At 40.0% G+C, this 16,403-nt stretch overlaps 1 protein-coding gene across 12 annotated transcripts in view; it reads left to right on the forward strand.

Annotated features, from left to right (window-relative positions):
- Positions 1-16,403, forward strand: part of LDAH (lipid droplet associated hydrolase) — a 182,148-nt gene that overhangs the window by 12,097 nt on the left and 153,648 nt on the right. For 6 of the 12 annotated variants that reach the window (XM_073335905.1, XM_073335907.1, XM_073335900.1 and 3 more), the window contains one exon: positions 6,983-7,141. The exons of 2 other annotated variants lie outside the window; for them this stretch is intronic. In XM_073335905.1, coding sequence (XP_073192006.1) covers positions 6,983-7,141 — 159 coding nt within the window. Of the gene's footprint in view, positions 1-6,979; positions 7,142-9,546; positions 9,619-16,403 lie in introns of those variants that run through there. 4 more of the 12 variants (XM_073335908.1, XM_073335910.1, XM_073335906.1 and 1 more) reach the window with 3 other exon arrangements.

The following is a 16,403-nucleotide window of genomic DNA, read 5'->3' on the forward strand; positions in this document are numbered from 1 at the left end:
TTTATTACCCTCATTTTCTTTTGATATTATGCTTTATATACAGTAATTTGGTACTCTGAAAAAGCACTTCATGATTTCTGTATCACATATACCTGAAAGTAGAAAAAAAGTATTTTTTTTTCCTCTGTCCAGATCTTGGCCTTCTCTACACACAGTTTGAACTCTGATTCAATTAAAATCCAGTTTAGAAATGGATGTAGTTAAATTGGTGCAATGCCACTTGGTATAGATATTCGTATTTCAGATTAAAAGTGCCCACACAAAGGGTGGCTCCACCAATTTCACATAAATTGATTTAGTACTCCAACTGTATTTAGACCTGTCCTTAATGGTTTAAGAAAGGCCTGAGGTCTGGATCTTAGATTGGAAGAGTGTAAGGCCTAAACTAATGTCCATTGAAGCTTATGATAGTTTGCTCATTGATTTCAGTGAGCCCTTGACTGAGCTCTGTTGTATTTCAATGGAATGTATAGGATCAGCATTAAAGGTATTAACACAATTCTGTAACTGTCCAACATTAAACAGTTTTAACCAAGGTTCAGCATTTGGTATACAGAGACCTCAGCCTACTCAGTGTCATGGCAAATATGCCCTTAAAAATATTTAAAACCCTTTATTAAGGATACAGAAAAAAGAGGGAGGGGAGAGAAAAGGTTAAGCATTTGAAATATAGAGTATTAAAAGTAAGGCTTTTATTTTAACAACATCCCTTGTTCCCTTTCTCTTTAGCTGGAGAGAGTCTTCAGATGGGGAAAAAACCCTTAGCTAGTAATAACTGTCCTTTTTGGGGGGAAAAGAGAAAAAGTTAGCTGAGATGGGCCGAAACTATTGTTATCACGGTTGTTGATTAAAGTCTGATTCCGTTTCCTAGAAGATAGAACGAGGCAAACACACATAAGAGGGGAGAGAAAAAAGCAGAACAGCACAGATAGAAAATGCAGCTTCTGCCCCTGGTGTTGACTCTTTGAAACAGCGAAGATCTAGTAAAATACCGGCACAGTGCATGGTTTTATCAGCCATTCTGAGACCTGGCAAACTTGTGCCATTATCAAGCTATTTAAGACATTGCTGTAAGCCTATGACCAAAGAGGCAGTTAAAAGCAATGTTGCAAAATATACAGGCGTTTTTGGCTAAACCGGACTTCTGTTAAACAGGAGGCAAAAGGAGAGAGATAGGAAAGAGAAGAAATAAGGTGAGGAAGGAAAAGGACACACAAGGTGGGAGGGTGGGGAGAGCGACTAAACCTCACGTGCGAGATGGTGTTTGGGATTTAGCCAGAGCTGGTGATGTCAAATGAGTTCTCTCTTTATTCCGATCTGGTCAGGACATCTCCTGGGATTAGAATGATGAAGGCCCAGTGATGTTATGCTGGATCCTGTGGTCACAGGAGATGTTGGGGGATGAGGTGGGCAGTCATAATGGAAAATTCACTCCTTTCTATTCTTTCTGTTGATAATCATAGAATCATAGAATATCAGGGTTGGAAGGGACCGCAGAAGGTCATCTAGTCCAACCCCCTGCTCAAAGCAGGACCAATCCCCAACTAAATCATCCCAGCCAGGGCTTTGTCAAGCCTGACCTTAAAAATATCTAAGGAAGGAGATTCCACCACCTCCCTAGGTAACGCATTCCAGTGTTTCACCACCCTCCTAGTGAAAAAGTTTTTCCTAATATCCAACCTAAACCTCCCCCACTGCAACTTGAGACCATTACTCCTTTTTCTGTCATCTGCTACCACTGAGAACAGTGTAGATCCATCCTCTTTGGAACCCCCTTTCAGGTAGTTGAAAGCAGCTATCAAATCCCCCCTCATTCTTCTCTTCCGCAGACTGAACAATCCCAGTTCCCTCAGCCTCTCCTCATAAGTCATATGTTCCAGTCCCCTAATCATTTTTGTTGCCCTCCGCTGGAATCTTTCCAACTTTTCCACATCCTTCTTGTAGTGTGGGCCCAAAACTGGACACAGTACTCCAAATGAGGCCTCACCAATGTTGAATAGAGGGGAACGATCACATCCCTCGATCTGCTGTCAATGCCCCTACTTATACATCCCAAAATGCCATTGGCCTTCTTGGCAACAAGGGCACACTGTTGACTCATATCCAGCTTCTCGTCCACTGTCACCCCTAGGTCCTTTTCTGCAGAACTGCTGCCGAGCCATTTGGTCCCTAGTCTGTAGCGGTGCATGGGGTTCCTCCATCCTAAGAGCAGGACTCTGCACTTGTCCTTGTTGAACCTCATCAGATTTCTTTTGGCCCAATCCTCTAATTTGTCTAGATCCCTCTGTATCCTTTCCCTACCCTCCAGCGTATCTACCTCTCCTCCCAGTTTAGTGTCATCTGCAAACTTGCTGAGGGTGCAATCCACACCATCCTTCAGATCATTTATGAAGATATTGAACAAAACCGGCCCCAGGACCGACCCTTGGGGCACCCCACTTGATACCGGCTGCCAACTAGACATGGAGCCATTGATCACTCCCGTTGAGCCTGACAATCTAGCCAGCTTTCTATCCACCTTATAGTCCATTCATCCAGCCCATACTTCTTGAACTTGCTGACAAGAATACTGTGGGAGACCGTGTAAAAAGCTTTGCTAATGGTTGCATTTGCCTCCCAAAGTCTCTCTTTTTTTAAAGGACCCCAAAAGGGAGTGACGGCTGGAATTTCCCATCCCTTCATTATTTTGTTCACCAGTTAGGCCTCATTTCCGACTCACCATATTTGGTTCCTGGATTTCCAGTTCCACACTTCTTTTGTTTACCAGACATCATCTTAATACAGTCCTTGAATTATCTCAGTATGCCTTTTCATTTTGATTAATTCAGTCTTTGTCTCGTTTTTGCACCTATTTCCATTAACATTCATTGTTATAAGTAATTGTGACACTTTATGAACTTTCACTTGTTCTTCACAGTTGAGCCTATGTTTAGGGTAAACATGTAGGCCTATTTATTACAGTAGCCCCTGTGATGGTTCTCAGGGTACCCAAGACTGAGAGTTGTCACCTTGTTACCCACTGCCTATGGTATGAGAGGGTCTTGCTTGTGTTTACCGTGGTGTTGGCTCCTTGACACCTCCAGCGTGTTAATCACCCAAACACACTCTTCTGGGCTATGCCAGCTCTTTCTTTGCCTTGTGGGTTAACAGTAGGTGCACTCCAGTCCCTGAGTCCTTTTGAAGTGTTTCCCTGTAGTGTTCATCCCCTTCTCCACTGGACACAAATACCAGGTCTGCTGTCCCTAAAGGACCACTGTGCACACCAGCTTGTAGAATTCAACTCAGGATCATCACCTTGCTTAATGTTACAGCATGTAGATATATGAATAAGAATAAGTTTATTATCAAAGATTTAAATGTTAATGAGTCAGAATATTGGCAACAAAGGCTTGCATATAAAACAAAATCATAACTTGCTTTCTAGAGACCAAACTTTAACAGGTTAACTTCTGATCTCAATAAGTTTATCTCACCTCCAAAAGTCCTCTGCAGCATTTCGACCAAGGGTGGCTGATCTCCCATTTTCATCAATGTAAATGCATTGCCCATTTACTTCATAAGTGTTGGAGAAAGTTTGTCTGTACATAGAGACAGTATAACCACCCAGGGCTTCTTTTTCCCGAGCGCTCCTTCTCCGTTGATTTCATATGTAAATGGGTATCCATTACGTTAGTTTTCAGTGTTTGGTTTACATCTGACACAGAGAGAGGTGAATAAAGATCTCTTGTCTGAGAGAAAACCTGTTTTGTTTTTTTTTAATTCTTGTGGTGTCTCGTACCTTGATACATTTAAGACCTCACATGGCATTCTTTGAAGCAGAATGTACATAACAGAATCAGGACATTCCTGTAACCTCTTTGCCAGTTGGTAGTAAGGGTTTCTTGGGTCACAGCCCCAAGAGATGATATATGTATAAAATAACATTGAAACAAGGCCAACGCTTATGACTTTGCAAGTCTTCTGGTTTGACAAATGCACCTGCCACTTCTTGATAAATGATCCTTTTGGCAAACATTCACATGTGTGTCATAGTTCACGTTGATGACATTTTTATTCATAACTAGTGAGTTGATGAACATGCACACCTTTTTGACTAATATTACAGATGTGTCTAGAGGTGAACAAAAGCTCCTGGTTGGCAAAATTATTCAGTTCCCAGGTGACCTCCACTTGGATACTAGAAAGTTTCTAAATGATGAATATATGTATTGGTTGTTATATTTGTGTGGCCCTTATATTTTCATATTATAGTGCATTGTTTTCTTTTTCATTGCTGTATTCAGATGGTTAAAGAATTAAGAAAACACACTGAAATTAAATTTTGACACAGATATATAATTTGAACAAGCCAACGTAGCTTTAGACGATGAAGACCTTTCCTTGCATCCCTATAAATATTCCCAAACAAAAACGACATTATAGTGGAAGTGAGGTTGAGAGTACAAACAAGGCTGGGAGGCAGGGTACTGGACTGTGGCCTAAGAAATGTAAATTCTATTTCCAGTTTGACCATTGACTGGCTGTGATGTTGGGCAAGTAACTTCTCCAGTGCTTTCCTCTGCCACCCTTTATCTGACTTGTCTATTTAGATCATAAGGTCTTCAGGGTAGGGACTGTCTTTTACTATCTGTTTGGACATCACCTACCACAATGAGGGCTCTGATCACAGTTGGGCCTTATCTGAATACAAATTCTAGATGATGGTGGTAACGCACATCAGTGTGCCATGCTATCACCTCCCATTCTGTGTTTAGTGAGGCTGGTCTGTTAGTCTTGTTGAGCCTGTCATGGGGTCCACTCACTGCAGGTGGAGCTCTGGGGATTAGCGCTTTACAGATGTGAGGCCCCCCTCCTGCTGCTCACTGCATGCCTGGCTGCTGCTTTCTCTTTCACTCTCTGAGGCTGTGTGCTCCCTCTTTGTGACTTGGTCCTCCAGTCACCTCACTATGTAAGGTTTCAGAGTAGCAGCCGTGTTAGTCTGTATTCGCAAAAAGAAAAGGAGGACTTGTGGCACCTTAGAGACTAACCAATTTATTTGAGCATGAGCTTTTATGCTCAAATAAATTGGTTAGTCTCTAAGGTGCCACAGGTCCTCCTTTTCTTCTCACTATGTATGTTTCTCCCTTCCGGGGTAACAAAGGCCTTCCTTACCAGCAGTCTTGAGCAGTCTTCCCATTCACTGCCCCATGGTACCGCTTCCCCAGCGGCTGGTAGGGGAACCTAGGCACACCCTCTGTTCTGGGTTCCAGCTCAAAGACCCTCTAATGAGCAACTGAGGTCTGTCCCATTCTGGACCTTGCTGCCTTTCACCTGAGCCTTTCCCACCCTTCTGGCTTCCCTCCTTCCCTAGGTTTGCCAGACCCAGAATTCCCTCCTCCCTGTAGGCTACTTGCTTCTCTAGCCCTAAACAGACCACCCTTCTCCCGTGGAGCGATTGCAGAATACTTCCCTGAGGCCCCTCTCTGCTATCAGCTCCCTGGCTTTATGGAAGCCCTGACTGTTCCTGCACAGGTGAACTTCCCCTAATTAGGGCGTTTTTCTCAGCCTTAATTCTTCCAGTTTGTAGCTTAATAGGTTAATTGGCCTAACTGGCTTCCATTAACCTCTTCAGGGTAAGTGTGGGGTGAACATCCCATCTCAGAGCTGCTGAGAGTCATTGTTATTCCTATTGAGATTAAAGCGGGAACACAATTTTTATTACTCTACCATTGTTGCATGTACTATAATGCCTAAGGGGGAAAATATTCTCTTTTCTTTTCTTTTTTTCAGTTTGTTTTTAATGGGCAGTTGTGCCTAATCAGTGCACTGTTTCTTTCCTTTTAGACAAGGATCTGCCCATTACAGCCACCTGGGTAGAACCTTGCTCCCTGGAGTTCCATGGCCTGCTTTCTCGGATCTGAATGCAGGATCTGGTTTTTAGCTAGTCAGTTTTCCCCTGTTAGTTTTGTTTTGGGTCTTTTCACTCAGTTTCAGTTTCAGGGGAGAGGAAAACTTTCTTTAAAAAGTTAGGAATATATCATGTAAAAACCATAATAACTGACAAAGGGAACTCGGAGACAGAAGCAGTAACTTAAAGTACTTAATATCAGATTTGATGCTGACAGCTTCACTTTAATGGTGATGCTCTGTTCCTTTGTCAGTAGTGTCCACTTGCAGTCATGTCATGTCTTGTCTTGTTATACAGCATGTAGCATCTTCAGTATTAGAGTCTTCCACTTGTGGCTCTCAAAGCACTTTATAAACATTGTCATTTGTCACAGCTCTCCTTAACTCTCCTTATCACCATTTTATGGTGTGAGAAACTGAGGCACGGATAAGTTATTGCATGATTTGCGCAAGAAGTCACATAGGAAGTTTGAAGCAAAGCATCTTCTGTGCATTAGTGTAGAACCCATTTTGTCTTACTGTGGCCACAGTTCAGCAAGGTACTTAAACACATGCCTAGTTTTAAGCATCTGAGTCAGTGGGGTTACTCACATTGTTGAAAGTTTACCTTGTTGAATGAGGACCTCCTTGTCCTGTTTTAGTAAATATAAAGTAATCTTTCTCTGTTATCTGTTTCCTGCTATTGGACCAAAAGTAAAAACTGTAAATATATAGCTCTGGGGGTGATTTCTCCTTGTCCAGAAAACCCCAGTCAGTCTTTGCACTAGCAGCTTTGCAAAATGAGATGTATTGCAAGATGGATGGGCCCAGAGGTGTAGCAGGTGTAACGATTGTACTGTGTTATGGCCTGATTGATCAATGTATATGTCAGAGTCATGTGCCCCCAATTTAGTGGCCTCTGTATCTTTATACCAATGTCTACAATATACTAAAGCAGTAGCTACTGAATCAGGTCGTTGTTTAGTTGAACACTGGACATGGGAACTGGGTTTCTTTGGTTATTTATTGTTTACTGATGGGGTGTTTAGTGCTGTGGTGCTAATCGTACATAGATATTTACTGATATGTTATAACAGCCTCTTGTTCTGTTTAGCAGAGAGCACGAGACCAGGATCAGAAGAGCAGATCCCTCTGTATGAAGAATTTACTTACTGTTGTGGAACAGCTACTCAGGTCTTAAAGTGTGGGCCCTGGAAAGACCTCTTGGAAACTGAAAGTAAAACTCTCCCCGGGCTCTTATTTCTGATTATTCCAGGTAAGTTTGGAAAAAACGCAAAGCTCTAATTAAAAGAACACTGGCAGGTTTAAATTAAATATGACAAAATTACCCAGTTTGTCACACAGGGAGTTTGAGGTAGAGGCAGGAATAGAACCCAAACTCCTGATACTTTAATCACAAAATCATCCTTCATTTGGTTTTTTATAATCTGCATTACAAGTTGTGCTTTACATGCATAAAACTGAAAATTTACAAAGTCTGATGTTCTCCTTATGCTGTTCACTTGCTTTCTGCATCCTATTTATCTTGAACAGTTGAAGCAGGCAGGGCAGTTTTGCTTCTCTTCCTCGTCAGTTTCACTTTGCAGCTGTTGTCCTTTAGGGTAATGCTTCCTCATCAGCCCTGCATACATGTCCCCTGAATGATTAAATTCACAGGGAAGAGTTTCAATTGCAATTAAGAAGAAATTATTTTTATCAATTATTTTCTTTTAATGTGAGCTTTGTAATAGACTTCTTTAAAAAAATCGTAGATTTTGAGCCTAAATTACCCTTTAAATCAACTAATCTAACAAATATCCAAGATTATTACTTAAATTATTTACATTTTATACATACAAAACTGTTAACACTTGCCTGATTAAATAGAGTTAAGATTTAAGAGCCAAAATCTAGCTTCATTGAAATCAACGGGAGTTTTGCCATTGACTTTAGTGGAAGCAGGAGTTGTCCTTCAATGATCCAGTATAGCACTACAATTATAATTATGTTGAGTGACCTCAATAGTGATTGCTTATATTGGGCTTAGGGGCCAACTATTGTAGTACTTTTAACTTTCTTCTCTCCATCACAGTACTGTACTTTAGAGATAATGTTAATTGACTGAGAAACAGTGAGGCAATGAATGACCCTTCTGGTTTTCCAGTTCCTTTTCATGTGTTTGACTAAAAAATCTCTTTATTTGTAAGTATACTCTGCTGTTATAAATAACTACTCAGGGGCAAGTCCAAAAAATTAATAATTGTTTGGGGTATGGTGTATTTGGACACTAGTTCCATCATTAAAAATAAATACCCTGATCTTACTTCAGTGGTAGTTGGCCTCTTAGCATCAGGCCCGTAAATGTTAATTGTGTCAAAATACATTAAATATGCATTACTTCTGGACTGTGATTGGTGAAAATCATATTGTATATTAAAAAAACACCCAATGCCTTAAAAATGTTGTGTCCATTTCTATAGCAAAAAAGCATGCAGATTCCGTTGTTGGATTCTTATGCAAGGTTTTGGAAGCCTCCCCAAAAGTTCTGTGTATCTGATATTTCTGGGCATCTCTCTTTGGGACTTGGGCACTACATTTTGTGCGATACCTACTGGAGTTGGATGATCGTGTCATTTTAACACATCAGCTAATGTTAAACCTATCACTGTTTAACCGATAGTTGAGAAATACTGCTCCTAATAAATAAAAATCAGCTGTGGCCACCTTTTCAAGGGAACATCTGGTGAAGTAAGCACCAGCTAACACAAATAGGGGTGGCAGAATCTGTTCCTGCAGTGACCGCTGTATGGGCAGACCCCCGCTGAAGTCAGCAGAGCTCTTCAGAGGAGCAGGATTGGGACCAAAGTCTGTAGCATGCAATCTGCTTTAAATGGATGTACTTCTGGAAGGCCAGAAGAGACCTGCTGAATTAAACAAGTGTTCTCCCATATTGTAGATGCTTTCCTGAACATTGCTTCTGCGTTGAAGTGATGAAGACAGGGAAAGAATTGTTATGTGTGAGGCAGTGGAGTGGCAGCACTACATAGATATAATTTCCGAGAAAACCATTCTGCAAAAACTTTGTAAACATCTTTTGGCCAAACAAGCACCCAGAAGGAGCAAAAGTGAAATGTTCATAGCAACATTTGTCCTGCGGTCTGGGAGGCTTTACTAACAGCTGATTCACGTTTTTGCCGTTTATTTTCAGTACAAATTGGAAGTTCCCCTGACTGTGAAAATAACTTTTTTTAAAAAGAAACAGGTTGCTAAACAAAATGTTGGACTAAGGAATAATGAATGATGGTGAGGGCATTTCCTGGCAGTCAGTATCCAGCTGGAGGAGCTGAGAGCCCTTGGCTCTCCCGCAGTCCTATAACCAGATGATTGTTTTTTCCGTTTTCACAGTTTATAGTAGCTATAATGACCTCCTGGTTCCTAGCAGTTAACAAAGTACCTTCTTATGTGTTAAAAAGTTAAACATTGAATGACACTTTACCATGGATACAGTGATCTGTTTACAGGGCTAATCTTTGCTCTAGCAGTTAGCAGCTGTAGAGTAACCAACCAAGACTTGATTCTGATTAAGTATGTATGTATTAATTTCTGTTCAGGTGATAGTTAATATTTTTTTTTTTACCTGAGATGTTAAATATTGACTGAAGCAAAGCAGATGTCAAGTTTTTCCTCCAAGCACTCAAAAGCTAGGAAATGCCAGGAGTAAGGTTTCCTGTGCAACCTTCTTTCGGCCCTCTTGTGAGTAGTATTATGGTAGTCTTTAATTACGTGATTATATGCTATTTTTTCCAAGCCCCTTTTCACCCCTGCTACTGCCTTCCCCTTCAGCACTAGCCTTAGCCCGTCTCCTGCCTCTCTTGTTCCCGTCCGTGTTCCTTTCCTTTTCCCAGCTCCTAGCTAGATCAAGAAATAGTTTTCCCCTCCCATGAAACTTTCGGATTTTTCAAAAATGTTCCCATTCCACATCAGAATGAAACCAAGACCTTTCAAAGGTTTTTGTGAAAAAAACAGAGAGAGATCTGCCCTAAAATAGCCAATAGCCAGGGGTTAGGGCACTCACCTGGGATGTGGGACACTCACTCTGTGCTGCTTTCCTCTATCCCAGGCTATTCTGGGGTGGGCTTTAACCAGCAATTAGGACCTGGACCTGGAAAGCCTTTCCCAATGGAAGTTTTTCCAGTACAGTCCCATGAAGAGTTTGGGGTTTTGACAAATTAGCATTTTGTGACCCCACCCCCTCCCAAAAAAGTTTTGTCTGAAAATTTCCAATCAGCTCTATTCTCGACCCCTTTTCCACCAGTTCAATTCTCCTGTGCCGTTCTCTCACCCCTGTGCATACGAGTCAAGGTGTTTCTTCTTCTCTGCCTGGGCACTGGCAGGGGGAGCACTGAGTGCACAGAGGAGACAATCCGCCTGCTCTCAGTTCTGGCACCTAGCCCCACTCTGGCACACAGCAGCGGAGAGGAGCAATTGCAGGAGAAGCCCTGCTCAGTCCTGGGATGGTACATGTCCGTTTGGTCAGTGGGGATGGTGCATGTACCATTTGGTTAGCATGTAGAGGCTGTGAGGGGGAGAGCGCGTGCTTGGTGTGAACAGAATTTTTAGAGAAACTGTCCTCCAGATTCTTAATACTGAGCATATGTAAAGTGCAGTTTTTTCAGAGGTTTATAACTAGGAATGATTTGGGCTCTTTTTAAAAAAAAAAAAAAAAAGACAGAAAAAGGCACATCGCTAACACCAGCATGACCCCCCTGCCAAATTTCAAGTCCCTGCTGCAAAGCATGGAGGCTCTAGAGTTTCTTGCCAAAACAATTGTAGTTGTAAAGGTTTTTAACATGGGCAAAACAACACCTTTTTCCCCTCACCTCGTTCTCGGAAGCAGCTGAACTGTTTTAGCTGAAACTTTCCAAAAAGTCTGGAAAGTGCCTTAGGCCGAAGACTGACATGAAAAATTTCAGCCCAAACAGTTTGGCAAAATTTTATATGTATGCAACTGAAAACGGTCTTATAATTGAAAGTATCAGGCAACTTTAACGATAGATATTGCTGCGTGCAGTGCCTGTAATGGGACTCCGTATTATATGGATGATTTTACGTTCTGAATGTCTACCTGTTGACTCTTGTTTCTAGCTCCACTAGTACAGTGACCCTGGACCCATGGCTTACTGCAATACCAGACTTGCCAATCCCCAGTATTAAAAAAACATGAGTCAGCCCTTCCCGCAGACCCTCCCCCACCCCAAATCATGAGCTCAACTTAAAAATCATTAATAATTTATTTTTAATGGGTTCTTTTGATTTGCCTTCTGATTCTTGGGCCTTGAGATTTCACGCTGTCAAGCATTTCTCTGCAACCATAAGATTTTTTTTTTTTTTTAATGAGCTGAGATTCATCCCTTCAGGATTGAACACCAAACGTTGTGAGAGACATAGTAAAGCAATGAGAATTGGTAGCACTGCAGAAATAATAATCTGAAATAGCTAGAAATCTTTCCATTATGGCTGTAAACTTTTAAGAAATTTAACAGTTTTCCCTTTGTAATTAACAGTAACAAACTGGCATTTTTAGCATGAAATGTCCCAGTCTGGTAGCAGCGGTTGATACAGGGCTAAGTGAGCATGCTGACCTACTGAGGCATGTGAATTGTTAGGCAGATGTTTCTCTCTAGGGGAAGGAGGATCTAGGGTATGGTTTGAGCAGTCCTGCGAGAGGATCCCTGGGAAGAGCATTTATTGTTTTTGTTTAATAAAGCAAAACCCCAGGAAAGGAGTGCTTGGGGTACTTGCCCACACTGTTATTCCAAAGGAGAGCTCTTATCCTCTCTCCCTCTTTCCACCTATTATAGTTTGTTGTGATCTGTAGCTGTGTCTTATTACAAGTTAGATTGTAAACTCTTTACGGCAGATTCTGCATCTTTCTAGATGTTTGTATACTGTTTAACACAATGGAACTTGATCCAGGTTGGGGATTTTGAGCACAACTGCAATAATGATGATGATGATAAATTAATGGAGAATATTAGGGAAAAGCCTTAAATCCATGGACTCTTTTTAGGTGGGATCCATGTGGCAGAGAAGTAATGGTGAAGAGAGAATGGGTTAACGCTGTTGAAAATGTAAATTGAAATGTATATAAAACCAAGTTTTAATGTCTACTTAGAATGTTTAATGTTGGATATTAGCTTCTTATATCTTCATTTATTACTACTCTGCAAAGTAGATGTTTCGTTTACTGGTTTTAACTTACCTTTGGAAAAGTCATGTTCTAAAACACTTTTTCTAAAAATTGGAAGTGTATCTAGTAACATTTTCTTGGTAGCTGATGTCTGCACTGCTAAACATGCAAATTGGATCAGGAAGGGTAGTCTGCTTTTAAGTCATTTACCTGGGGTTTTGGAGACCTGGATTCAGTTCCCTGCTCTGCGTGATTTTGGCCAAGTCACTTAAACTGAGATCTTCAGAAGGTAGTTATGGGCCTAATTTCCATAGATTTCAATGGGCATTAGGCACCTAAATACCTTTGAGGATTTGGGCATTAGTCTTACTTATAACTTTTTCTTATAGTTCATAGTACACTAATAATAGTAATTAATAATTTGTGCCTCCATTTACCAGCTGTAAAATGGCGATAAAGGCATTTCACTGCCTCACAGGGCTGCTCTGAACATATACTGAAGGCTGAGAAGTGCTGAGATGCTACAGTATTGGGGTCATATGCATATCTGTGAGAGATTAGAATACCCCAAAAGTTTGGAAAGCTTTACTTTGAATCTGAAATATAGCATGTGGTCCTATCTATGATTTATTTTTAGGATGGTTTTCATTCTTCGTTTCCATTAGCTACAGACTGGAGCAGGTAGAAAAATGAAAAAAACTTGGCAGAATATATTGGAGTCATCTTTGTTCCATGGATTTAGAAATGGAATGATGTTTTGGGTCCTGCAACTTTTCTTGAAGATTTTTCTCAAAATATTTAGATCTTTTGGTCTTTCAGTTTTGTTTTGTTTTGTTTTTTTCCACTTCCCACTGCTTTTCCTCTTTCCTTCTTTTTCATTTTGGTGTTGGATGCAATAGAATAAACGATGTCCAGGGGTTTTTTCTCTTTTCTTCTTTTAACAAACTGCAAGTTGTCCAAAGTTGAGGAAACTTTCAAAAGCTGCAAAGGAAGAATGAAAAAGAAACAAAAAAAATTTCCCACCATCATTCATTCTGTTGAATTCAGCAGGAAAACAGGGGGTAGGGGTGGGGCTGGAAGAGGGGTAAGAGGAGAAGGGACAGGAGGAAAGAAAAAAGTGTGTGTGAGGGAATGGCTAAATTTTTCATTTCCAATTTATTGAAAAACATTTTTAATCTAATTTTTTGTTTTGACCAGCTCTACTTATAACTTTTCCTCCCTGAATTATTTTCTTTACTTTGTTGTTTATAATGCTCTAGTAGCATTCATTTTCAATCTCTATAATGCCTGTCAGCCAAGGTTTTAAAAACATAAATTAACATCACAAAATTCCTGTGGGAAGTTTATAAAATGGTATTATATCCATATCATAGATGGGTAAACTGAGACATGGAGGGGTAAGTCAGTGGCAAAGCCAAGAACAGGACACACACCCCTTGCTCTGACCACCTGTTTAATGTAGTTTAACTGATTTAAAGTAATATCAATTTTATTTTTCATAACTCAACCTTTCTGTCACTGTAAGTTTTCTGCTTTGGTGTTGGCCTATGTATATAATTCAACAAAAACTCTATTAACTGTGGAACATCTAAGATAATGGAGCAGGCATTGAGAAAATCTGGGATCTCTGATCACCTTGCAATATATTCCCAGACACAAACATTCAGAATTAGGTGGATTCCCCCCTCCAGCCCATTCTCCCTCTAGCTTTTGTAAACTGTTTGAGTCACAAAATGATAAATAATTATTTCTGAGCGCTGGAATTTTCACACTTGAAAGGTTTGTATTATAGTTCTGTTCCTTTTATAGGGCGAGGCAGTGCAAGAAAGGGCAAATGGGTGGCTGAGTAGTGGGTTGATGAAAGGAAAATCCAGGCAAGAGCTGAAGGGTGAGTCTTGCCCCAGAAGCAGAGGACGTGGAGCCAGGCACTCACTGGTCTGAACCGACTATAGTTAGTTTTAATGTAGATGATGATTCATTGTTCTGCTTATTAGAGTGATCTGGTGCATACTTTTCCAGTCTAATAAATTTCAAGCATATGACTTGTTTTATGTGTAATCAAATCAAACTGTTTTTAGAGTACAGAAAGGAAAGATACCAAAATGCTAAGGACCCTGCTCCTGCTCCCACCAGAGTTAATGGCAACAGGCCCAAGCTTTGCAGGGGATTTGGGAATATGTCCTGTATATTTATTTCCTTTTCATTGTTTAATCAAAACCATACATAAAGGGTCAAATTGCTCCCAGCTTTGACTTGTAAATATGGAAGGTGATTCAAAAATACTGCCTGATCCTGCACTCATTGAGGTTGATGGCAAAGGTTTCATTGACTTCAGTGGTGCAGGATTAAGCCCATGGGCAGTGTCTTACAGCTGTTAAAATGCATAGACTTTAGTGGAGTGAATCCTAATGTAACCATGATCAGCGGATGCATTTTTAAATAGGATTGTGCTTATCCACATTTGGTGCAAAATTTGTTTAACATCATGTTAGTTAGAATAGGTTGGTTAATGCATTCTCTAACTCATTACTTTTCCCCACTGTAGGCAAAGCCCGGACTGTTTTAGTATTAACACTTTTACTGCCATATACTCTTCTGAAAAAAGACCCAGTTAGAGCATATGCTCAATTTTACTACCATATACCTGTCCCATTAAAATCTGTGAGATTCACAGTAGTAAAGTTATGTATATTTGCAGGATCAGGGCTATCAGGGCTATACCTCATTCTAGGGAATAGCATCAGACAAAGTCATGAAAATTTATTTTTTATTTTGCGGTGTTGGTTTAGTGTAAAATTAGCAGTGGCGTGTACAATCTACAATAGCAATATTTAACATCATTTGGCTTCATTGAACTGGGGCCCACAGAGTTTGATGGAAATTTCTTGTTCTGTTTTAAGAAAATCTGTCTATTTATGTCTGTGTATTTATAAAACACGCAACTTAGTAAATAAATAGAGTACAGACTTATATAACCTCTATGCTGTTTAGCTCATTGCAGGAGTACTTTGTAATAGCTCCATTCCAAACATCCTAACTCTTGATTTCATTGATGTAAATAGGGCAGTTTTGTCATCTTTGTGGTTTTATACCAGGAAGTTTAGTTCATGGTTGATAACGCGTAATGTAAATCATAACATTTTTTGTGGTAAGGTGTGCTTGCACAAGTTTAATGCATTAATATACAAGAATCTTTTCAGATTTTTATTCTTTTATCCATGTAGAATACTCTCTTACTGGCCAAGTTTCCTGATCTGCTTGTTTGCAGTTGGATTGTTTCTAGGTTATTGGATCATCATATTGTTTTACCAGTATATGCAGTGATTTGGTAGTATTAGATTTCTTTTTTCATTGTAAGATTTAGCCTTTTAGGGAGCTCTTCTTACTTTAAGACTGTCACATGGCAGCTGCTTATGGTTTTCTGTACAACAAAAGATTGACATGCACTGCAAAGATGTTTTGGGGGCTTAGATCCTCATTCTGCCAGCACTTAGGGATGTGTGTAATTCTACTTGTATGAGTAGTCAGTGGGAATATTCATGTGAGTAGAATTTAGGTGTTTGCAGGATTGAGGGCCTTAGTCACTTGTCATCCTCAAAAGAAAATGTTTTTAATTTTAGTAAATTCTAATGTAAAGTGAAGTACTTTTTAAAGCCTTCACTTCCATTCAATAATGTACAAAAATGGAAATATATTTCAATAAAATTTGAATAACCTTTTATTTTTGCTCGCTCTGGATTTCAACTTGTCAAAGAGGAAAGCGTAAGGAATATCAGAGATTGCTGGATAAAATCCAGTCAGCTGCTTTCACAAATTAGTCATTATATGAAGGGCTTATTACAGTTTTTTTGAAATGACTACATAAATAGATTTTTGTATTATAAATTAATTTGTTGGACCCATGGACTCGAAAACATGATTTCTTGTTTTTTCACTCCTATTAAGATACAGGAAGGCTAGGTCTGGAATGTGAGCCCCTGACACTGGTGAGCAGTTACTTGAATGAGTAGTTTAACTGAAGTCTACTGAAGGAGTTGCTTTTTCGAGTAACTACTCACCAGTGTGAGCAGGCACTTTGTAGTCTGACCGTTAATGAATTAAGTTCTATTTCCTGGTTCAGCAAAGAGCTTAAACCTGTTTAAATCTTTTTTGTTCTTCAGTAGGCCTTAAAGATGTGTTTAAATGATGTGCTTAAATTTTAAGCATATACTTAAGTGCTTTGCTGAAGCTGGGCTGAATCCTGCTCTCTAGCATGTGGGCTGAATCCTACCTATCAGACATAGTGCTTTCTGCTGTGAATAGTCACAGTGAAGTCCAGAGGGAAGTATTTGAAAGATCTCTCTGATCT

This window comes from Lepidochelys kempii, chromosome 3, assembly GCF_965140265.1.
Source record: "Lepidochelys kempii isolate rLepKem1 chromosome 3, rLepKem1.hap2, whole genome shotgun sequence".
NCBI classification, from domain to species: domain Eukaryota; kingdom Metazoa; phylum Chordata; order Testudines; family Cheloniidae; genus Lepidochelys; species Lepidochelys kempii.